Source organism: Lepidochelys kempii, chromosome 6, assembly GCF_965140285.1.
Source record: "Lepidochelys kempii isolate rLepKem1 chromosome 6, rLepKem1.hap1, whole genome shotgun sequence".
Classification (NCBI taxonomy): domain Eukaryota; kingdom Metazoa; phylum Chordata; order Testudines; family Cheloniidae; genus Lepidochelys; species Lepidochelys kempii.
Window position 1 is genome coordinate 20,782,917 of NC_136385.1, and position 24,748 is coordinate 20,807,664.

Genomic DNA, 24,748 nt, shown 5'->3' on the forward strand with positions numbered 1-24,748 from the left:
ATCCCGGCCCCCTGGGGATTGGGGAGCAGCTAGGGAGATCCCGGCCCCTTGGGGATTCAGGAGGGGCTGGGGAGAGGGGAGATCACGCACCGTGGCGTTTGGGGAGCGGCTGGGGAGCGGGGAGATCCCGGCCCCCTGGGGATTGGGGAGCAGCACTACCTCTGCCCCGGAGCTGACGGGCTGGGAGCCCGGGAGGAGTCGGGGGCGCTGGCGGCCGGCCCGTCCCTCCTGGGCGGAGCTCTCTTCTCCCCCGCCGCAGACTGTGCGCGCCCGGGAGCCAGAGCGCAGCCCGCCGGAGCCCGAGCGCGGCGGCCGCGGAGCATGGTGCGGGCAGCGCCCTGAGCCCCTTCCCCGGCGGCAGCATGAGCTTCTCGCGGCCCCTGCGGCGCTCGGTCAGCCTGAGCCAGGCGCGGACGCTGCGGCTGGTGGTGCTGGGACAGGGCGCCGTGGGCAAAACAGGTAGGGACCCTGCCCGCCGTGCGCCCGGGGGGCCTCGGACCCCCCGCCCTGCAGGGCAGCGCCAGCCGCCTGGCCAGGCAACTTCCCCGCTTCCTCCCGGCTTTGCCGGACGGCGGAAGCGGGAAGCCAGGCGGGGGAAAAGGCTCAGGCCGCCCGTGGGCGCCCCGGGCTGACTGTGCCCTGCCTGCGAGGCTGCCTGGACCGAGGTCCCGGCCACGGGCCTTAGATCAGCGCCCGCGGGGGCCCTGGGCAGTCAGGCTCCCCCTGGCGCCCCAGCAGGGATTTCCCCACCCCTGGTGCCGTCAGGTTTGGCAAGTGGGTGCGCTTTGTCACCCCACCCGTCGTGTTTTGCAGAGCACCTTCCCGCCAAAGCCCTCAGCCCAGCCGGTGTGTTATGGGCTTCCCTTGTAGACACGTGCACTGGGGGCGTGAATAGATCACTTGCCCCACGCCTGAAATGTTGCCGATCAGATGCTTTCCACGGCCGCTCGAAACAGGGCAAAAACCGGGCTCTGTAAGGGGGTGGTCGGGCAGGCAGGCAGTCCTGGCTTCTAAAATCAGCCTTTGCAAAGGACAGTGGACTGGAGATTGCTGGACTGGAGGCAGTAAACACAAAAGTTCTCGTTAGTGGGGGTGCTGAACTTCCCCTGACTCCATTCGGAGTTAGCGAAGACTCATTGATTCTGGGAATCATACCCAAAGGATTTTTGGCCCATGTCACCGCCTGCCTGCAGAAATGCTCCTTGTAGATCAGCTTGGCTTAGACTTGTGGGTCACTGTCCTATATCTTCTAGCCATATGAAAGATATCTTTTGGGGGAAAACAATGTAAATGCCAGGTTTAAACTCCCATCAGTTACTCTGAAATTCCTGCCTGTATTTAGTAAATTAAAGCAAGCAAGCCATTAACATCCTTTAGTTATAAGTTTGGGGGTGGGGGAAGTGGGGTTAAAAGTTGAATGACTTTCACTGCACTTTCAAGTGACTTTTTTTTTTAAGCTGAAGTTTGGGTGGATTAGTGGACTGAAAGGCAGTGTGGTCTAGTAGATAGAGCACTGGACTGGGAGTCAGGGACCTGGCTTCTTCTAGTCCTTGTTTTATCACTGAACTGCTGTGACTTTAAACAAGTCACTCGCTTTCACCCACCCCCATCTGTCTGTCTAGATTGTAAACTACGGGGGGGGGGAAGACCATCTTCTACTATGTGTTTGTACAGCATCTAGCACAATGGTCTGAAAGCCTGTAGGGCAGGGGTGGGCAAACTTTTTGGCCCGAGGGCCACATTGGGGAATAGAAATTGTCTAGCGGGCTATGAATGCTCACAAAATTGGGGTTGGGGTACATGCTCTGGGGATGAGGAGTTTCGGATATAGGAGGGTGCTCTGGGCTGGGACCAAGGGGTACAGAGGGCAGGAGGGGGATCGGGGCTGGGGTGTGGGAAGAGGTGCAGGTTCTGGCGGGGGGGGTGCAGGCTCTGGGGTGGGGCTGGGGATGAGAGGTTTGGGGTGAAGGAAGGTGCTCCGGGCTGGGATTGAGGGGTTTGGAGAGCAGGAGGGAGACCAGGTCTGGGCACGGGGTTGGGGCATGGGGAGATGCTCAGGGATGCAGGCTCCAAGTGGCGTTTACCTCAAGCGGCTCCTGGAAGCAGTCACATGTCCCTTCTCTGGCTCCTATGCGGAGGTGCGGCCAGGTGGTTCTGCACACTGCCCCATCCACAGGCACTGCCCATGCAGCTCCCATTGGAGCGCCAGAGGGGGCCATTGGAGCGCATAGGAGCTGGAGTGGAGTAGGAGCCGTGTGGTCCGGCCCCTGGCCGGAGCGCCGGAGTAGGGCTGAGTTGTGTGCTGCGGCTCACGGGCCAGCTTAAAACAGCTCGCGGGCCGTAGTTTGACCATCCCTGCTGTAGGAACTTCTGTAGGGGCTTCACACAGCAGACAGTCAACCTGTGGAACTCCTTGCCTGACGAGGTTGTGAAGGCTAGGACTATAACAGGGTTTAAAAGAGAGCTGGATAAATTCATGGAGGTTAAGTCCATTAATAGCTATTAGCCAGGATGGGTAAGGAATGGTGTCCCTAGCCTCTGTTTGTCAGAGGGTGGTGATGGATGGCAGGAGAGAGATCACTTGATAATTACCTGTTAGATTCATTCCCTCTGGGGTACCTGGAATTGGCCACTGGCAGTAGACAGGATACTGGACTGGATGGACCTTCGGTCTGACCCAGGATGGCCATTCTTATGTTCTTATTGGGAGATACAAGTTTACTCTTGTACAGTCATACTTTTTCTCTGTTACTAGGGGTCAGTGGTGTTGGCAGTTGAAATGCAAATTTCCACAATAAACTCCAGGAAAGTATAGTGGTCATTTTTGCGGGGGGAGAGAGATGGCAAGTTTTAAAGAACACTTCCCCACCATTTATTTGCCCACTCCAGAAATACCCTACAGATATGGTATCCCTGTCTGGTTCACAACACAGACTTTGCTTTGGCTGCAGATGCTCTGTTAGTTGTGCATTTCCACCGAATTTATTTCTTTGTAACTGGTGAATTTCTTCCTTTCAGTAAATGAAAAATCACAATTTTTCATTGTTTAAAAGGAAGTGAAATAAACTCTTGGAGTTAACATTTTAACTTAAGTTTATGATTTTTTTGAATTGGGCATATAAACATGAAAAGATCACTAAGCCCAGGCTCTAGGGGCTATGGAAAGAGAATTAAAAGTGCAATCCAACTAAGGCATGAAACAAAAACCCAACAGCGGTTGAAAAGCAACAGCCTTTCTCCACACAGAAAAGAAGGCGAATCACAACACCTCCATTTCAGCTCCTGTAAAATCCTAACCTCTCCCATCAAATAAATACTCACACCCATACACCTTCCTAGATAGACAGGTTTTCCAGCAGGTTTCAAAAGTCAACACCGTAGGCTATTTTCGACCAGGAAAAGGAGTGAATACCAAATTGGAGGGAACCCCTCCTAGGAAAGTATCCTGCCAGCAGCTCCTAGTATGGGGTACAATTGCAACAAAGACAGCAACTGAATGTGGCTCTGACATGGGTGTGTTAAGTGTCAAAAGCCCTGAACTCACAAGTTTCATGTGGGCAGAGCCTGCTGGGATTCTGCGTAGGTGCAGGGATCCTCCCGCGCCCAGCTGCTTGTAGAATCGGGACCCACGTGTGGTATTCAGGCCAGGACTGAGTAATTGGAAGTGGGAAGAGCAGATGGAGCAGTAAATGAAAAGTCACATGAACTGTGTTTCATGCAGAAGAATGCTGGTAAGAAAACCCCGCAAACCAACAACTAGTCAATTTCATAACCTTGAAGCTGAACATATATGGTTCCCTCATGCACTTTAATAACTCATCAGCCGTAACATACAAGAAAAGAATTGCAGAGAGAACACGATTTGATTAACCAGATGCCGGGGAATTTCAGGCCACCCCTCATTATAATTAAGTGGTGGTTCCCGTTTTCCATTTAAATTTATCCTAGAAAGAATTATTTCCATCTCTAAAATGACTGGGGGGGGGGTGGTTATTTTTTGTTTGTTTATTTTAAAAGATCAAAGTGGACTAATGCACTTGAAAGGTTAATGGCTTTTGGCCATGCCTGCACTGAGGATTTGCCCTGATTGCAGCCATCACTGGCCAGCCACCTGCCTAGCAGCAGCAGTGAAAACCAAGATTATGTCTAGACTGCAGCTGGGAGTGAGCCTCTCAGCCTGGGTACACAGGCTTGAGGCTTGCACAGATGTGGTAAAAATAGCTGCGTGGAGGTTGTGGCCCTGGCGGAGGCTTGGGCTAGCTATCCAAGCTTGAACCCACCCTGACCCTGGGTCCAAGCCCAGATGGCTAGCCCAGGCCTCTGCTGGTGTAATGGTCTCAAGTTGCAGTGGGGGAGATTTAGGTTGGATATTAGGAAAAACTTTTTCACTAAGAGGGTGGTGAAACACTGGAATGCGTTACCTAGGGAGGTGGTGGAATCTCCTTCCTTAGAAGTTTTTAAGGTCAGGCTTGACAAAGCCCTGGCTGGGATGATTTAATTGGGGATCGGTCCTGCTTTGAGCAGGGGGTTGGACTAGATGACCTCCTGAGGTCCCTTCCAACCCTGATATTCTATGATTCTATGGTGCTGCAGTGTCCACACTGCCTTTTCTAGCATGTTTGTGCGAGGCTCATTAATACAAGTCTGTCTGCCCAGGCTAGGAGACTTGCTCACCGTTGCAGTATAGACATACCTTTCCAGTGCAGGCAGCCAAAGCTGCGCCTATAAACCACAATTTGAAGTGATGCAGTTTAGCTCAGTTTCAAGTAGGGAGTGAACTGTATCAGTGCAAATTATGGCTTCTAGTGGCTTTGCATGTCTGCATTAAGGCTGTGCATCAGTTCAGCTACACCGGTGGTTGAAATCCCCTCTGAAGTTTAGACTTCACTCCTAATGCTGTTGTCTGTACAATGTGCTAGTGTGATAGCCTGTTAAAATAAGTCAGTCTCCACAATGACACTAACATCTGGCTTACTTTTTAGTTTAAAAATACAGGTCAAAAGAGTGAGTAATTAGCTGGGTAGCTTCCCTAGAAACTGTAGGCATGGAGGTGAGGTGGGGGAAGTGATATCTCCCAATTGCTTGCCTTTGAATAGTTATTTTGCAACATTGCTTGGACAAAGCCAAATCTTAGAGTCTGACAGACTTTCATACTTACTGTAAGGTGAATTCTGGAGCTTGATGCATACTTCGGACTATGCCATTGTCCCACTCTCAGCTTTCACAATCCTAGTGTATTAGCAGAGCTCCACAGTTGTATTTCTGTCCCAGTGTTCACCGACAAGTAAGATCACCTACTGCCCTGTGCGGGGGGGGGTGGGGGGGGTTAAGACATAGAAATGATTGATGACAGTTCACGTAGACTATTTATTATTTTTGTATTACAGAAGCATTTTGCCGGCCCAGCTGAGATCTAGGCCTCATTGTACTAGGCGCTGGACTGAGAGACAGTCCGTTCCCTGAATATTTTATAATCTAAAAATGGGCAAGACAGACAAAAGAAATATGATCCCCATTTTGCAGATAAGGAACTGAGGCACAGACTCAGTAACTTGCCCTACGTCACAGGGGAAAGTATATAGCAGTGGTGGGATTTGAACCCAGGGCTCTTGAGTCCCATGCTTTCCTCTCTTGTTTCAGTTTCAGCATTCCCCTGGATTGTTTTTTAACTCGCACATGGGCGCGTTGTTTTAGTGTATGAAAACCAGAGAGTGAGTAGTTTCCATTATCCAAGCGGAAAACGATGTAAAAGCTAAACAGGCAACGCGAATGAGGAAAAATGAATTTGAGAGGCAAGGTGGGGGAGGTAATATCTTTTATTGCACTCACTTCTGTTGGTGAATGAGATGACTTTTCAAGCTGCACAGAGATCTTCAACGGCCCTATATAGCTCAAAAGCTTGTCTTGTTCACCAACAGAAGCTGGTCCAGTAAAAGATATGACCTCACCCACCTTGTCTCTCTCATATCCTGGGACCAACACGGCTACAACACTGCAAATAAAAAATGAATTCGATTTTTTTTGAAATCCCCTTGGTTTCAATCCTCTGAAGTGTGGCTACGAACAGCCCCGCTCCACGTCTCCCCTCCCCCAGTCTGATTGTAACTTGACAGCAGTGTCCCGTAATGATCCTTTTGGAATCAGACAGTTCAGTTAGAGGTCAGGTTTAGTGAGCTATCAGGGACACTATCTGTGAACCCCTTCCACATGCAGGAGCAATTAAAATCTTGAGAGATGGCGAAAGATACGTTTACAGGAGGAAAGTAACCCACTCCTTGAAAATAATTTCCTGCCAATCCTTTGATGTGGTTGACTGGAAATCCTCAACAGGTGTCCGTGCTAGCAGCAAAACACTGTGACCAGGACAAAACCATGTTCAAAGCCATTGCAGGAAGGGTGGCTGGGACCAGCTGCATCTGGATTTGAATATCATCAAAGTTGAGCAGCTTTGTTTCAGGCTTATCTGTAGTTTAGAGGTTTGGATATTGAACTAGGTAAGTCACCTGTAAAAGCTTATAAATCCCGAATATCCCAATCCTTTAATGTGTGTTTGCTTCCCCCTCTCCCCTGGCCGCATATCTTCTGCTGTCTAATTTTGACACTAGCCAGTGTAATCACAGTCATATTTCACATGAAGGTTCTGTTTATAAAGGATTAATAAGTGATTAAGAGATGTCAGAAGCCTGTTGCAGCAGACATGAGTCGCATGTGATATAGAGATCTATATGCACATTGGTAGGTGGCATTATAGATGGTTGTAAAGCATCATTCCAAGCAACCTATTGGTCTCTCTAGCAATCAGTTAACGATTTATTAAAACATCTGTTAATTTATTAACCATTTATAAATGGAATCTTCATATAAAGTGTAACCATGTCCGCTTTTTAAATCCCTCTCTCTGAAAGGTATAAAAACATCTGAAGTGATGAACAAAAAAGGTCTTCACATTGTCACGCCTCTCTGCCCTCATCCACTTCCTTGTATTGGCAACTTCTGTTGTTTTCTTGTACCCAAGCCAATTTTTAATCAATTTAATTGGTTCTCCATCTTAATAAAGTACCGTGTGATGCAGCTTTGGGAGATTGCCTAGAGCGTACTACAGTGTCAGGTGCTTCCTAGGAATCAGGTTTGATTTGTTCCGCTGTCTCCCCCTTTCTCTGACAACTCAATAGTGTCCTTAAAGATGAAAATAAATACCCGCAGCAGGATCCAACTCTTAACGAGCCCTGTTGCGCTGTTTTATTAAGCTACAGTGTATTTCTGCATATTGTCTCTTGTCAATAATTACAACACAGGGAAAATGAAACTAGAGACCTGTAAGACTCGTTGGATTTTTCCCTTTATTATTTAATAAATAATAGAGAGTCAATTTGGCAGATAACTTTTCTGGGGACTCCATCAACTTGTGTTATTAAAAATGTGTATCAAAACACTTACTGAATAGTAAAGATAAACCAGGGGCTAACAGGCTGGTTTACAGTTCACACTGGTGTAAGGTGACATTGCATTGTATCCACCATCTGGTTTGGAGTCGCTACTGATTTTGTGATGTGATAGACTCTCAGTATGGAAACAGGCATTGCATGGATAGGCGGTGAGATCTGAGTTGTAGACATGGCAGATTGTATCTGTCTTCTAAATAAAATAATTGAAGATATGCAGCAAATAGGGTTGCCACCTGTCCAGGCTTTCCCAGAATCGTTCCTCTTTTGAGGTAGTTGTCCCGGGAAATCTCTAAGTAGTGTTGTCACCTGTCCCAGGTTTTCCAGGATTGTCCCTCATTTGAGGTAACTGTCCCAGATGAAATGGTTCAGGTGTCCCGTTTTTTGGGTGGAAGGTGGAAACCCAAGTAGCAAAAGACAGATGATCTTGCAAATTCCGCCAAGAAAATGGGTCTTCTCAATACATCGAAGACCGAAGTTATGAAAATTAACTTGCCTACCAATTATTTTGACTGCTTGGAAACCTGTTAAGAAATTGACTTATCTGGGTATCCTCATACACAATACTGGTGATTGTGTTTGATATGAAGTTCAGAGCAGGTACTATATTTCAAAACCTCCCTGTAGTGTGGAAGTCCAGTGTGATTTGCAAAAATACTTAACTAAGATCTTTAGAAGCAACTTCCGAAGTGTCCCTGATATATTATGGGAAAATAATAGGTCCATCCAATGCAAACTGAACTGCTTTTAATGCAGGTGTCGGCATAGAATATTCAAAGTAAAACGGGACATAGAATAAAGGCTTGTCTAAATGTGCGCTCAATTCATGGTAACCTGGGGTGCAAATCTATGTTGCGCTAACCGGCTGCACACTGTGTCCATGTGGACCGTGCTGCTGCACACTAAAAGGTCCCTAGTGCAGTGGTCTCAAAAAAGGTTGCAAACCACGGCTCTAGTGTACTTTATTGTTTCAAAGCAGGAGTCCGTTTCCCATCCCTGGGCAAAGTGAAACCCTTTTTCCTCCTAAGAGCTCCAGCACAGCTCCTTCCTTATCAGCTGGAATGTTGCTGGTGTTCTGAGCGTGTATCCAATTTTAGGGCTCGCTCCTGTTCCATTGAAACCAATGGGAGTGTTGCCATTGAACAGTGTGGGAGCAGGAGCAGATCCTTATTTCTCTCTGAGTCCAGACAAGGTAGAATCGGGGCCTTTTAAAAATCCTTTTTGTGTTTGCTCAGTCACTTCCCAGCCACATTGGTCTTTCTGGTTCAGTGACCCATAATTCCTGATTCCTGTGGCTCTTTCACCGTGGGAAATCTAACAGTATTCCCTAATGGCTGGAGCACACACAGTTTCTGCTCCATCCGTGCTTTAACCAGGGCCTTCTTTCACCAACAAGACCCCAGCCACCTCCTCTGCATGGCTGCCTATGTCCACCACACCACCTACGTTCTTGACCTTAGTGCCCTGGTAATTATCCTTTCCCAGATGGAGAGAGTCTCTAGTATCCCACTTAACTTTCTATACCTTCTGCATCTGGCTGGCTGTGTTTCTGTGCTGGGTGTCTGTATTTGTACGGCGAGTAGTAAGTCAATACTTCTTGAACCACCCCTTTGTGCTTCCTCCGTCATTACCCCTAAAGCATATAATCACGATCATTTCTTCCACACGGGTATGTGCTTTGCTAAGTTCTTGTGTGTAATATGGCATGTAGATTCCTCCTCTCCTGCCCCCTCAATGGTTTCCAGCTCCTGGCAGAAGGGAAGCCCTCCACCCTGCATCACATAGTCTCTCCACCCTGATGTTCAGGTTTCTATTCTATCTGCTCCTGTGTTCCCTGCTAAACAATGAACCAGTAAACATCACCTTTCTGTTCTTAGTCTCCCCTGTGGAGTATTCAACTATTTTCTTTAACCTTACCCACCACCAGCAGCGTTCCCCCATCAGCGTGAACCCTGACCTCATCTTGTTGCATCCTTAGTAAGGCATTTCTGGGACTCCACTAATTACCAACTGGCTGTGTCTCTGAAATCCCTCCTTCCAAGCACTTTGAACTTGTCCTCAACCTCTCCATTACCATGGATAAGCTGTCAAGAGTAGGATCTCTGTATTCCAGAACAGGACTCCAGAGCAGCTGAAATAGAGCCAGCCCAGAGCCCAGCCCCAGGGCATGCTAGGACAGGGCCATATGGGACTTTGTTGGCTTTGTGTAGACCTTCAGCCAAGCTGGAGATGTTCAGTAAAGCTGCTAGTTCTTTACCTTGATACTCAGCCTTGGTGTATTAACTTTTAACGTTTCTGGTAACCTGGCACACAGCCATTAGTTTAACTATAATCTGTGATTAGCTCACACCTTGTCTTTCCTCATCAGAGCTTCCCCCCCTGCGATGTGATGTCCTGCACCCGGAAAACTCTTGCATTTGAATTCATGACAACACACCCCTTCCCTCCACCTGCACACCAGTCCCTAGGAACCTCCTCTCCTGTCCTCTGAGATTTCTGGGGAGCCGTTTGTGAATGTGGGCTGGTTCCTCTTTACTCGTCACTGCATTTATCAGGCACCCTGGAACTAGTAAAATAGAGATTCAGTGTAAAAGCTGTCTAGCTAGATCTCCCTTAGAGTCAATGGGAGCAATGCTAGGCCAATGCTGAGTGCTTCTGAAAATCCTACCCTAAATGGGCATTTTTTCTACTGTATCCTTAATGACCCACTAGTCTAGCTACCCCCTATACCCCCTTTTTACTCTAGGCATAGATGCTCGCCTTCCCGTCACATGGAAGAGTGTCTTCCTTCTGATGGCGGCTTCCACTCAGCCAAGTTCCTAGTAGACAGGAATCCACCATTGCAATAGAAACAGTGAGACGACAGACATCTCTTGAGTCTCCATGTCCAGTCAACCTTTGGACTCTATAGTAAGCTGTGCTCTCACCCCTACAGCTTATTCTTCCATGTCAGGGAAGAGGAACATTGGTGGGGTGGGGTGGGGTGGAGAAGCTTGCTCAGCTGCAGCCCCTGCCCCTGTTCTATGGTGAAAGGCCGAGTTTGAATCTCCATGACATCAGCACTGCAATCGCTTGCTTTTTAGAAAGAGCCTTTCCTCCTTCCTGCATGCTCCTGGACTGTAGCCAGCTGAGTCTCCATGCTCCGTGTAAGCAGGTGAGCAAGGGCCTGGTTCTCCCCACCGCTGGAGAGGGCATTTCTCTGGGAATTGCCAGAGGACATCTGCCTCACCCGGAGACTAGCCTTGTCACCTAGTAACCCATTGCAGCCAGCTCTGAAGAGGCATTTATTTAGTTCCTAGCCCGCTGTACTTTACCTTTACCAGGCCTGTCATTTCACTTTGGTGGCCTCCCTCGAGGATTGTTCCTTTCCCGAGGCTGCTTTGGGGTTAGTTTGGCTTGCTTATAGTGAATGTGGAAGATACAACACAAGCCAGTACTTTTCCATGGGAGGGGAAGAGAGAAAGGGGCATATGCAATGCTTAATTTGTGCCAGGGCTTGGCAGTTCACAGCCAGGCACCTCTGGGCTTGCTGCATCAGTTATGAATATAAAAAAATTGCTTGAGCCCCGGTACCTCTTTCATTACCAATTAAGCACTAGACAGATGCAGTGTTGGGATGGAACTACTGGCCCAGCGCTCCAGCATTAGGCTTTGTCCTGGTTTAACTGAGTATTAAATTGGACACAAAGGATTTGGGCCTCCTGTCCCCCTGTTGCAGGGAGGTTGGACGCTTGGATAGAATGGTTTAATTGTGTACATTCCTCTTCTGTGACTGTTCCCACCCAACGCTCTTGACTGAACGATTTGATCTCTGTTGCTGCTTCCGGGCCTGCCTGATTGTGAAATACGAAAGGGGAAAAAAAGACATTTTCACTGCCACCATCCAGTTATTTGTGAAGGGCTAAAGCAAACTCCCCCTGGGGGCCCTGGCCCAGGTATGCCTACGTAGCATTTTGGGGCAAGCAGGAGCAAGCCTCCCAGCCTGGGTCCACAGATTGGGGCTAGTGCGCTAAAGGAAACTGCAGATAGTGCTTTGAAGTTGCAGCTCGCTCTGGAGCTTGGTCTCTGAAGCCTAGATAGGGAAGGGTCGAGCGAAAACAACATCCCTTCCCTGTGCTGGGGACAGACACTCCCAGGCATAAATGCAGTATACGTGTGGCATGTAAGGGGTAAGTGACAGCAAACAGGAGAGTGAGGAGAGAGGTTCTGGGCTATATTTCAAGCTGTTCCTTGTATAGGTTTTTCTGTCTTGCTCTTCCCCACCCTCCACTATGTTCTCAGACGTAAATATTCTTTAATAGTGGTTTTGTTGTATGTCTCATTTTAAAAGGATACTGCTGAGTATAGGTAGAACCTAGCTTTGAACTATCTTCCCCCCCCCTCTGTTTGCCAAGTGCCTCTAATTTCTTATATAACATACAAATGTTGTGGTGCTGTCTCGTTTTATAACTATTGGGGTGCTGAGCCTTTGACTGATTGAATGCAAATATACAAGATGGTACAACTTGCGTTTGATATGTTTAACTTGAGAATAAAACGTTCAATAAACAGTATTGGAAATTCATCAGACCGAGCAGATATCCCGCCCTTTCTAGAGCAGTCATGTCACCTAGGCTGATGTGATACATCAAGATCCCTCTGTCCTGCCAAAGCGTACGCACATGCTGAACTTCCTGCGCAGTAAATAGCCCCACTGAAGTAAGGTGACCAGATGTCCCGGTTTTATAGGGACAGTCCTGTTTTTGGGGATTTTTTCTTATATAGGTGCCTATTACCCTCCACCCCCGTCCTGTTTTTTCACAGTTGCTATCTGGTCACCCTACACCAAAGTCACTTGGGCTACTCACTGTGCGTAAAGTTAAGCCCATGCAGGCTCGGGGCCACAAAGCACTGTTTGCCAGTATCACACATACAGAAAAGCATGTTGAATTATGATGACCTGTATTTTAGAGTGCTCACCAGAATAGTCTCTGACTGCTTCTACACTATATGCTTTTGTCCAGATGCAAAGTGTAAGATTCAGGGCAGGAGTTTGTGTGAAATTCTGTGTTATGCAAGAGATCAACTAGATTGCTCATAATGGTCTGTTCTGGTCTTGAAAATCTGTGGGTGAAATCAATGCGACTCCTGAGGGTTAGCTGTGAAATGTTGTTTTAAAATGTGATGTGCGCTATTGGACGGGGGGTAGAAATAGGAAGCAGGTGAAATTGCTGACGGAGCAAAAGCTCTATGTCTCCATGATCTCTCTGCTCTTAGGGAACTTGTCAAATGCCACTGTACTGCTATATATTGACTCAGGTTCGTTTTCTGTTGATATTGCATTTGGGTGCGAGGGAAATATTTGTGCACAAATGCAAGGGATAAGAGAAGCACTATGAAGCACCCCTAAAACACATTCCTGACTGAAATCAATAGGATTGCCCAGGGTGTAAATCGGGTCAGAATTTAGTTCATCTGTGTCACTGTGTGGTTAGATACTTTCACTAGATTTTAAGGCCAGAAAAGACCGTTGTGGTCATCCAATCTGACTTTCTGAATTGTACGAGCTGCGGAATTCTACCCAGGGACTCCTGCGTTCCGTCCAGCACTTTGCGATTGAACTCGAGCATATCCTTTAGAAAGACATCTGAGGATCTGTGTTTGTAAAGCAGCTGCTGTATAAAAACAACTTTGGGCAATGCCAAGGCAGTTCTCGTCCACCAATAGGGAGAACAGAGTGTTGGCTACATTGTGAACTTCTCTGTTGGAAGCAGCTAAGCTAACTCTTAGCTCTAGTCAGTTCCTCTGGTAACCAGGGTGCAGAGAGGCACAATCAGGCTTTCTCTGTTCTTTTGTTCACACACGGCAAGTCCTGACTTTGGATTTGGGCAGAGAACTGCTTGCTGGTCAATGTAAAGTTACCCTCAGATCCTTTCCAGTCTATCTACTGTAAGTCTTGCAGTTTTCAGCCTTCAAACTCCCAGGGTACTGGAAGTAGATCTTGGCCAATCTGCCATTTTAATATGCTCTCCTCTGCCCCGTAGCTTTTCAGGTGGCAGCGTTGCCCGGTGTGGGAGAGAGACTTTGTTTTCTGTTTGTTTGTTACCCAGCGTTTATTGATGCTCGTGGTTACACTTTGGAGTAGCTTCTTCAGAGATCCTGACTGGCTCCCAACCTAGTATACCTGGTTGGGATCAAAAACTCCCTCCCCCTGCCTGTGCGGAGCCCAGCAGGGCACACCGCCATCAGCCTGCACTCAGGGTTGGAGGACGTCCTCACTACAGAGAGGAGCAAACTCATCAGAGCCCTCCTGTCTCAGTTAATCAGTGTTTTACTGAGTTTGCTTTGGTGATCACAACTGACTTTCAGGGGCGGGGGGGTTGTTTTGTTTTTCTCCAATGCAGCTCTAACTGTGAGATTCATCACCAAGAGATTCATTGGGGATTATGACCCTACTCTAGGTAAGCAAGTATTTATTATTATTATTATTTTATTAACAACATTATTATTTGTGTTACAGTGGGGCTGAGGGACTCCATCGTGCTAGGTGCTGTACAAAGAGTAGTAACTGCTCTATTAAATGTAGGCTTAGTAATCTGGAAGCAGTTTGGCCTCGGGGTTGTTTTTTGGGGAGAGAGACTTTCAGCGTACAGAGCCAAAAGGGCCAAGTGATTTCCAATGCCCTCGTATTTTGGTGTGTCCAATCTGAGCAGCCCTCCTTCTGAAGATCCTGCCCATTGAATGGTGTGTCAGGTTGGGCACCCAAAAACCACTAGTCACTGTAAATGGAGGTCATTATGTTGAGTCCATGTTATTCACTGGACTGTGTTTTCATGTGCAAGCGCAGGGTTTTTTGGTGGGTGGCAGGTGTGCTGGAAATTCCTCAGCCTTGCGGCATTTCATTGAAGAAATGGGTGATCCCTAGTGGAAAACTCAGATAAAACAACCCTGCTAATTCCCTGTCCGTCCTGTACTTTCTTAAGTTTGATTCCCACATTCATTCGGACTGGAGATGTTTAGTACAAAAGTAAATATGTTTTCCTTTGGGAGTTCCTCTCTGCCTTCTGCTTATTCCCTCACTTGGAGTTGCTCTCTGTAATGTTACCAAATATTTAAACAGTGCTGTAAATATACCTGGTGCTGCAGAGAATGTGGCTGGTTCCCTATCCCAAAGAGCTTACAGTCCAAATGAGACAGGAGAAACGGGGCAGGAGAGGGTCAGTGTGCTAGAAAGTCTGAGACTTAGAGAAAGGAATAGGGGACAAAGGGAAATGAGGACGACTGGGAAGAACAGAGGGACCTAGGGGGATTGAGAGCAGAGGTGTAAATGGGGGTGAGATTTAACAAAGCTTAAAGGTGAGGATGAAGTCGAGTTTTGTGCAGAACCAGTGGAGGGATTCAAGGACGGGAGCAGGTGGGCTGGGAGGGAAGATGGCTTTAGCAGTTGTGTGAACAGACTTGGGCAGCCAGAGGAAAAGGTTACAGGCCCTGGGGCAGGGTCAAAGACCAACAGCTGCGATGTCACAAACCAGAAAATGACACCAACAAATGGGAAATAATGCTCAGCCTTGATAGCACTTTACAGACATTAATTAATGTCCACAACACCCTGTCACAAGGTACATAGGCAAGTCTTATCCCAATGATCAATGGCAGAAGCAGGAATAGCATTCAAAGCCAAGATTTTCAAAACTTGGTGCCTAAAGGTAGACCCCTAGATCTGTAGTCTCCTAAATAAGAGCCTGATTTTCAAAAGTCCCAAGTATCCAGCAGTACCCATGACACTTGTGTTCCTGAGTCTACCCTGTGATCCATCCACTGGACCATGCTGTCTCTTGGAATCAGAAGCAAGAAGATATAGACTCTGGAGGGGCAAAGATCCTGTTTTCATACACATTCCTATTAAAGAATGGGGAAGAGAAATCCTGGAGATCTTTCTCCCTCTCCCTCTCCTTCTCTGCAGAGTTGTTGCTAAGCAGAATGTTGTGGGATTTATTTCCTGGAGATATTAGTGAGGCTTTAAGCATTTCACTCCATATATTATGTTGAAAAAACAGTACAGATACAAGCATCAGTGCAACTTTTATCTCTTGTTTAGAAAAGCAAGATCTCCTCCTGTCCTATTTGTGTGTAATATGAGCCAGAATGTAGGCAAGCTAAAGGGTGTGGATTAGCAGCGTCAGTGGGGCTGACAAGCAGTATTAAAATACATTATTTTTAAGAATAGCTTGAAAGGACTCTTACAGCTTTTAAGTCCCTCTTTGTTGGTTATGAAATCACCCTCACTCTCTACCAATCCCTTGTGTTCCTAGCATTCTGCAACCACTGATCGCTGCTGTCTCTCCCACCCTTGCACTGCCAATGGCACAAAGGCTGCTGATGTGGCTTGGATTTTTTGTTTTTTTCTTTACTTCCTTGTCTGTGTCCCTGGCTCAATGGCCTTCATATGAGGCCAGGGCCACATATGGGGCTAGTTTGGGGCAGATGGGATTCACCTCCAGAGGACTTAAAATCACCACAGCAATCTCACGTGGATGGTTCAACTTTCCATTTGCTGAAAATGGAAAAAAATTCAGTGCAGATAGTTCTCCCACTGCCATCCCAAGCTGCACCAGTCCTTGCAGAAAAATTACCCAGAATGCAGCACACCAGGGAGCAGTGCTGGGAACCCTGGGACCCATACCCAGAAGGTGGCATATCACATCCAATACAAAACAGTGCCACTGTGGATGTAAGGCAAAACCTTCCAACAGTGCTGTGCTTACAGTGTAGACAAACGCAATAGGAGTTAGATTAGTTGGATTATAGACACAAATTGATATGATTCCCTGATGTAGTCAGGGCTTTGGGGGGCGAGGGCATTGACAGGTGGGCATAAAGGAATGAGATTTGAATGAGATGCTTCTGTGCTCCCGTGGCTGTTACTGAAGATACCTGTGTTTGCTGAATAAGAGCTTTTCTCCCTTAAGCGCCAGGGCTGCTTGATCCTGTAGTGACATCACTGTCCTGTCTGTGTGGCATTATAATTGTTTGTCATGGAATTAGCTGTGACAACAGAAATCTAGCCTTTTGACTTCCCCGGAGCATGGGGTGAAGGGTTGGGGGCAAAGGTGGGTTGCATGGGAGAAAACAGTCTTTAAAACACAGATTTCTTTGACAAATAGGAAAAGGAGCTAGGAAAGTGTTGCCAGAACACATGCCACACACAGATTTATGTATAAAAAGCTTGTACAGGATATGCAAGTCCCTTCCTCTGATCCAACATGCTCTGTTATCATCTTCTAGATCTCAGACAACAGAGGGATGCCCTTGGGTGAAGATGAACTAATAAGACTTGTCAGAACCTACTTATGCCAAACTCAGGGGAGGTTTGGGCATTGGATATGAGAACAATGTGTGGAAGGAAAGATGGCAGCTTTTTGCACTGTTCACTGTGAACTTCTGTGTGTCATGCTTTCTGTAGATGAGAAGACTGCGCTCTGACAGTGTCTCCTTTAAGAGAGGTTCTGACCCTGTTCCCTTTTGAAGTCACTGGCAAAGTCCCCATTAGCTTTGGGGGCACCAAGAATGGCTCAGAGTCTGCCTGTTCAGTTTGGTGCATCAAGCAGTTACTGTGTCATGGGAAGGGTGGTGACTCTTTTCAGTGATCAGGGAGTTTCTGAGTCCTCCTTTTGTGTTATCTGTGCCTTCTCCTTTAGCATGCTCTTCACCTGGCTGTGCGGAGTGGAATCCACCCGTGCTCTGCGCAGAGATCAGGGAGTTCTCACGCATCTTTGTTTCCTACAGAAATGATTTACAGACACACAGCTGTCATCGATGGGGAGATGGTGCACTTTGAGATTCTCGACACAGCAGGACAGGTACGGTCACGGTCACTGCTTCATGGGCAACCGATGTCAGAAAATACTAACCAGAAAATGGTCCCAAGGGTGGAGCATTGTCTTTTCAGTCTGTGGTGGTGGTGGTATTGGCCCCAGGCGTGCGTTAGGACAGGTGGATTGCAGCTGGGAAAGTGCTGTCGCTGCCCTGAGAGGTAGTCAGTGGACATCCCTGTGTTCCGAGGCTTGACCAGTTAGTGTTGGCACTTGCTGGATGGTCACTTGAGTGGTCCCAGCAAAGGCCATCTGACAGGAGCAGGGTGGCAGGGAGGGGCACTTTGGCTGGAACAGCGTAGGAAGCCAGCAGCAGTGGAAGAAGGGTGATGAAAGCAGCACTTATGCTAGACAAAGATCCAGGACTCGCCCCCATGTGTGAAATATAGCATGGTGAAGCTGTGACTCCATCTTGGGGCATGGGAGAGGGATGCTCTGGGGGACTCCAGCTTTGCTTTTGTGCTTTCTGATCTCACCAGGACTCCTTGATGGGATTTCAGCCACATAATTCATAGTTGCCCATTGATTCTCTCTCTCTCTCACTCTCACTCTCTTTTCCTTTGCTGCGTACAACACAGCCCCATTTTATCAGCAGTGTTTGGGAATATGCAAGACCCACAGATGAAGAGAAGAGTGATCCCCTGTGCTGAGGGCTACCTAAGACCAATCTGTCTACATTTATCCAGATATACTTGCACAGGTTAAATTCAAGCCAAGGGAGCCACTTTAACCCAACCTCCTGACCCCGCTGGGCATTGCTGCTGTTTTTAACAGCATGCTGTAAATGTACATTGCGCTTTACAGGACATACGAGAAGCCCCCTATCTGTGCCAGGCAACAGCTCAGCTGCAGCAGAGGTGGAGTTGAAAGGACAGAGGGGGGGCCCTCTGGCTGGCCAGTGGTGGAAGGCTGCTCTGAATACAGAGCAAAGGAAGGGGGGAAGCCGGAGAGTGGGCAAAGGAGACCGAGGAGGCAGCAACACTAAGTGATTTTGAGGAGTGCAGAGAGGAAGAGGAAATAGCAGTGGAGTTGTGGGCGGGAGTGAGATTATGCAGGGCCCTGAAGGGGAGGACAAGGACCTTGAACTCGATGTGGTAAAGGGCAGGAAGCCAGTGCAGGGGCTGGGGAGGAGGAAGGCGACGTGGTCAGAGCAGTGGGTGAGGAAGGTGGCTTGGGGCCTGACCCAAAGTCCCCAGACATGAAAGGGAGTCTTTCCGGTGACGTCAGTGGGCTTGGCTCAAGCCCTGTAGCAGCAATGTTGTGGCTAGACGAGGGAGGATGAAAACACAAGCCACACATAGAGCTTGAGGGACCGTGTGGCTGCGGAGCTGGAGTAAATGCAGGCACCGAGAACACACAAAGACTCTGATTTGCCAACAGCAGTGGAGGATTGTTTGCGATAGGCATGTTGCATTGTGATCATGTTTAGTTATTTCCTGTTAAGATGCCCAGCGGCTTTCTGGCGTGGCTGCCTGTCAATTAATGATTACTGCACAATGGCCTGCTGCCAATCAGATGTCACAAGCTAAGCTGGGTCATGGCTGGGTCAGTGCTTAGATGGTCAGCCTCCAGTGATGGCTCTGCAAGAGGTGGTGTCCGTGGCCCCTGGGCCTTGAATTACAGGGCACTGTGCTGCAGAGGATCTCTGCCTGAGGAGAGGAATGTCTGTGGTCCTACTGCCTGTGGTTGTTAAAGATCTCCTTCCTACACTTCCTACATAATCGGAGATGCTGCCCTGAGTACCTGGCCCAACTTCCAATTCGGATAATCTGCATCCCTACGTTACACCTGCAGTTCCAACTGGATTTGGCACCCAATTACTGCCCCGAATTGTTGTGTGGTGTTGCTGTGTTGGTCAGCAGCTGCTGTGTTCCACTCCAGAGGCAGGCACCTTTCAGTGGTGTGTGAAACTACCCTCTATCTCTCTCTGTTTCCCTTGATATTGATGGGCCAGATCCTCAGCAGATATAAACTGGTATAGCTCCATAGGTTTCAAAGGAGTGAGGCCGATCTGCTCCAGAGGGTTGATCCTGCACCGTTGAGAGTTTTACCACTGACCCCAATGGGAGCAAAAGCAGGTGGTGGTCCAGTGTTGGTAAAACATTTTGAGCTCATTGCCTTGCGTGGTGATGCTGTGATTTCTGTTCTCCCCACCCTAGGAGGAAGACTCCTTGCAGATCGAGGAAAAGATCAAGTGGGGCGACGGCTTTGCCGTGGTGTACTCTGTGACTGACCGGTGCAGCTTCGACGAGGTCATGAGGCTGTGCTTCCTCATCAACCACATCCACTCCAGCCCCAAGAGGAGCGGCGGGAGTGACCAGCCGCCCGTGGTGATTGTTGGCAACAAGAAGGACCTGCAGTTTGACCGGATGGTGTCTTGTGAGGACGGTGAGAACCTCTCCAAAGCCCTGAAGCATCCTTTTTATGAGATCTCCACCAGGGACAGCTACGAAGAGACCGTGGTAGTGTTCAACACCCTGTATAACGAGCTGATGAGACAGGGGCACTTCTCCCCGGGCTCCTTCAAGAGGAGGGCCGTATCTAAGCTGATGGAAAAGATTCCAAAGATACATGCCAACTCCACCCTGAACGCAGGCGGCCGGAGCCTCAGCTTCAACTCCTTCAGGGACTACATACCGGAGTGAGCCCCTGCATGGGCAGGGTGTGGGAGAGAACAGTGCCCCAGAGCAGCCTGGATTGGCAATGGACAGGCTGCAGGCTGCTTACCTTCCTGGTCTAGAGAGTGCTGTATGTCACAAGGGTGGGTCCTTTCAGGCATCTGTATTCCAGGAAGGTCACAGTGCAGATCTGTGCTGGCTTCCAACAGAGAATTAGCAAGAGGTGCGTGGCTCAGTGGGTTTGGTGCATCAGCCATTCACCTGTAAAGCCCAGGGGTTTACTTCCTTGCTTAGGATCAGCAGTGAAAACTCATTTGGGAGGGTCTCTCTCCTCCTCCTCATCCCCATTCTGTGCACATCACAAACTGCCACCGAATTTAATACAGTTGGCAGGCTCCACTCAGGAGAGGCTTGGGGCCGCTGCAGGCTCGGACTGAGGTGCAGACCTTTTGTGGGTGCCAAGGCCATGGTTACCTGGGTCTGCTGTAGGGCAACATCGAGAGGCATTGGTGGAATTGGCAGGAAGCTTGCACAGCACATGCTGTCATTCCGCCTGGCTACTGATCACTCTGTTCCGTGAACACAACATCCACAATTTAGGCCAAATAGCGTACATTGGATTTGTCAAAGCAGGTCAGACCAAAGGTCCGGCCAGCCGTGTCTGCTGTCTTTACCGGTGGCCAACACTGGATGCTTTGCTTACATACAGTTGTTGGTGTATGGATGCCACTAACCAGGAAAGTAGCCAGATCCTGCTTCAGCAAACTTATTCAAAGTGTTTCCAGCATTCCCTGCCCTCAGCCCATTTCCCACACTCACTTAGGACCTAATTCTGCACCCATCAAAACCAATGGCAAAGTTCTCATTGACTGCAGTGGTGCAGAATGAAGCCCTTAGTGCCTTGGAGGTCACACCATTGTGACCCACTAGCTTAGTTTGACTCTCCAAGACTTGCACACAAACACTCAGCACTGAATGTTTCACTCCACCTGCACTCTGCTCCCTTCAGAGTGCCATGTAGATCCCAGTGACTACTTTGATGGGCATGGGGAGCCTAGTGACACAGAGATCATGTGGCCATATAGAGAAAAGAGCCTTATTTCTGACCATCATAAATGTCTTAGATGTATGTCTTTAGCTCGGATGATGGAGAAACTATCAAAGGACCTTGTTTTCCCTCTTACAGCTCTCCAGGCTTTTTATTCATTTTTTTACCCTGAGGAAAATAAATCAAGTGAGAAAAGAAGAACAAAGTCTGTGTGAAAAGTGCCAGCCCCCAAATGGATTAAAAAATTAAAGGGGTGCCATCAGTTTGAAATTGAGTTGATTTCAAAATAAAATTAAAAGCAGTTTGGTGCCCTACCCTGCCTACCTGCCAATCTGGTTTTTCAATCCTATTTCTCTGTTAGTGTTTACAATTTTTGTCTCTCTCATGGCTGTCTGAAAGCTTCACAGAAACCGGGAAAACTGATTAGCAGCTATACAGGAAACCAGTGAAACGGACTATGCACAAAGTGAAATAAACTGAGAAGACCGACACTTTCCTGGAATCTCTTTCACATGGAGTGTTCTTAGGTGTCACTTGTCACAATAATAAGGGACAACTTTGAGACAGAAATGGGATTTTCAAGTTGGCAATATTGCTGTGAGAGTTGCATGATGGGAATCCAGCCGTCGCTCTCCATAGGGCTGGGAGCAAGGCATTCTGATAGTAAGGTGTGTGTGCTACAAAGACACAGACAAAAGGAGACTTAATGGCTATGGGGATTGGAGCCCTACACTTCTAGGACATTGGTGTGACCTTCTCCCACCTGACCCCCAGCTGTGATGGGTAGTAACCAAAAGGTTCCATTTGAGTATGAGAGGAAGGATGGTCTAGTGGTTAGGGTGCTTGCCTAGGAGACCTAGGGTCAATGCCCTGCTCTGCTACAGACTGCGTGACTTTAAGCAAAAAGCTTAATCTCTCTGTGCCTCAGTGTCCCAACTGTGAAATGGAAATAATAGCACATTCCCTACCTCACATGGGCAATGTGAGGATGTTAAAGATGGTAAGATGCTCATATGCCCCAATAACGGGGGCGATATAAGTAGATAGGTTTGATTTAAAAAAAAAAAAAAGATTTGCTGGCTGTTCAGTAGCCTGTTTGAGCTGTTGCAGTCCCAACGTTACCCACTCATTACTAGTGACACCTCGACTATAGAAAGCGAATGTTCTCTCTGCTTCGTTTTTCTGCATTTAAATGATAGCTCTCTCCCTTCCTGTCTGTCAGGCACTGACCGTGCAGCTTGCACTACAGGGAAATGTTTCATGTAAAAGAGAAAACCGTTTACAGTGGCATGGTTTTGAAAATATGCCTATTAATCCCAGGTTTTGTGAAACCTTTTTTGGCTTAAGCTACTTGAGAGCGTGCCCTTTAAATAGCCCAGTAAGTCACATCTTAGGCCAGGAAAGGCAACGATTTCAGATTTTATGTCCCACTTCAGCCTAAAAGAACCAGGCACATTTAATGTGGTGGGGTGGGTTGTGTTTTTTGTTGTGGTGGTGGTTGCTGCAGTCTTTGCTGAATCTGTGCATCTTGTGTTCTTTGTCTCACTTTGGGTCCTCCAGCTCCTAGGGGAGGGGCATACAGGCTTTTTGCACATTCTTAATGAATCTAGCATTTGATTTTAATTTCCATATCACTTCTGATGAACAGAATATTTTTATGGGATCTGCAGCTGATGTCTCCAGATCTAGGCCCGTTGAGGGACTCTGTCAATCCAAGAGGATTTTTCATTTTAAACACCATCTGTTCCCTGCTGAATTTTCTTAGAAGCCAGAATGTGTGTACTCTCCTCTACTGCCAGTCACTGTAGAATGCATTTGAATTACTGCACATCACAAATCAAGGAGACTGCATTTCCCGTGAGACCCATACTGAAACCTGTGCTAACAATCGCCTGGTAACCCCACACATCGATCTTAGGAGCCAGTAAAATATTAATCTCTGTGGGGATTACTCCATCTTAATGGCATTGCTTTATAGCGTGGTTGAATAGTGAACAGAAGACTTAGACGTCCATTGGAAGAGATTTCAGTGTATATGAGAAAGACCAAACATCTGGGCTGGTGATTCTAAATGTGGATTAAATGGAGCAGAGAGAGGAATCTGTTGATGCACAGAAGAACTGATTCTTTGTCTAGTTATTAATTGTCCCATCTTTGTAAAAGGTACCAGTTCAGACATGCTCACCGGGGAGCGAAATCTGCTATTGCAGTCTGTGTGGAGAGTTCTCTATGGTCACTGCCATGATGTATAGAATTTTTGTATTCTACTGACAAAACTGTTGTCTTCATGAACAAATGCCTCACGGGGGAGCAGATAACCATCGACACATGCTCGGCTTGCAGCTACCAATATCTCTTCTAGTGTCTTCACACATGGGGGCTTTCCAAAACATATTCCTGGCTTTCTAAACCATAGACATTAGAGACCAAAACTTCCTCTTGAGTCCCCTTCTATCCCCCCTGCGAGTATAGGACTGTTCCTTCCAGAATATAGCTTTGCTACTTGTGATGGATTTGCTAAAGGTCTGAGATGTAAATAACATGACTTGCGTTTCTCTCAAAGAAATAACCCTAGTCGACTGTTGAACTGTACACTAGCTGCATTCCGTTATAATAAAACTCAACTTGAACAACCTTGTCTGGTTTGCTGGATAAAGCTTTGGCCATTGCCAGCCTGGGTTCTATCCTCTATAAGGGAAGAGCTTTACTTTGTCTCAGCAGTATGCATGCAATATTCTTTGCCGTCCCTATCCAGGGAGAGCGTGGCAGTGGTTGCTCTCTAAATGTATGTAATAATATAACACACAGCTCATTTATTATAGAGCCCAAGTTGATGTCTCTTTGTTCTCGCTCCTCTAACCCAGAAATGGGCAGGTGTGAAATTCACCAGTGCCAGCCCCACACACAGGAAATCAATTCTTTTGGGATAACATCTACTGGTTTCAATGTGTGATGCTGTTTCAGTGCTTCAGCAGAAGGTGAAAATTGCCCCAGCGTCCCTAGAGCAGACCATTCTGGAGCGCAGACAAAAGAAGCCTTAATTTCTGCTGCTTTTACTTGTATAGGGTTTTCAGCAGACCAGATGACCCAGTTTGATAATTCACCCAGGGCTCTGTTCTTCTCTCATGCTATGTTTATAATTCTTGCTGCCTTCAGTGTGAGTTTTTTCTGCAATAAGGAGAGGGAGGAAAGACCTTTGGGCCTCTGTCTTTCTAAACCTTTGTGAGCTGGATGCACGTAGCAAAATGGTGAGAAATGGGTACATTCGCCTAGACACAGCACCCTGCAGAATTAGACACATCTATCTAATCAAGGGGTTCTCAAACTGGGGGTCACGACCCCTCAGAGGGTCACAAGATTATTACATGGGGGGTTGCGAGCTGTCCGCCTCCACCCCCAAACCCCACTTTGCCACCAGCATTTATAATGGTGTTAAATACAAAAAAAGTGTTTTTAATTTATAAGGGGAGGTCGTACTTATAGGTTTGCTGTGTGAAAGGGGTCACCAGTACAAAAGTTTGAGAAACACCGCTCTAATCCCGGGGCAATACCAAGTTAGATTAAGAACCTGATCTAGTACAGCAAATTCTCGGTTCCACCTGACAGGGGAGCAACAACAATCCCCCCACACTTCTACCTGTGCAATTATTGCAAGGCAAATACGTACAGTAACTCCTCACTTAACGTTGTAGGTATGTTCCTAAAAGATGTGACTTTAAACGCTGTTAAGCAAATCCAATTTCCCCCTAAGAATTAATGTAAAGGGGGGGGTTAGGTTCCAGGGAAATG

At 47.5% G+C, this 24,748-nt stretch overlaps 1 protein-coding gene across 1 annotated transcript; it reads left to right on the plus strand.

Moving 5' to 3' along the window:
- The first annotated feature begins 274 nt into the window (after nt 1-274).
- Nucleotides 275-23,592, plus strand: LOC140912528 (ras-related and estrogen-regulated growth inhibitor). The gene is made up of 4 exons (XM_073347035.1): nt 275-459; nt 13,826-13,882; nt 17,208-17,281; nt 19,453-23,592. The coding sequence occupies exons 1-4, from the start codon at nt 363-365 to the stop codon at nt 19,936-19,938; spliced, it is 714 nt and encodes a 237-aa protein (XP_073203136.1). The 5' UTR covers nt 275-362; the 3' UTR covers nt 19,939-23,592.
- Nucleotides 23,593-24,748: the final 1,156 nt, after the last annotated feature.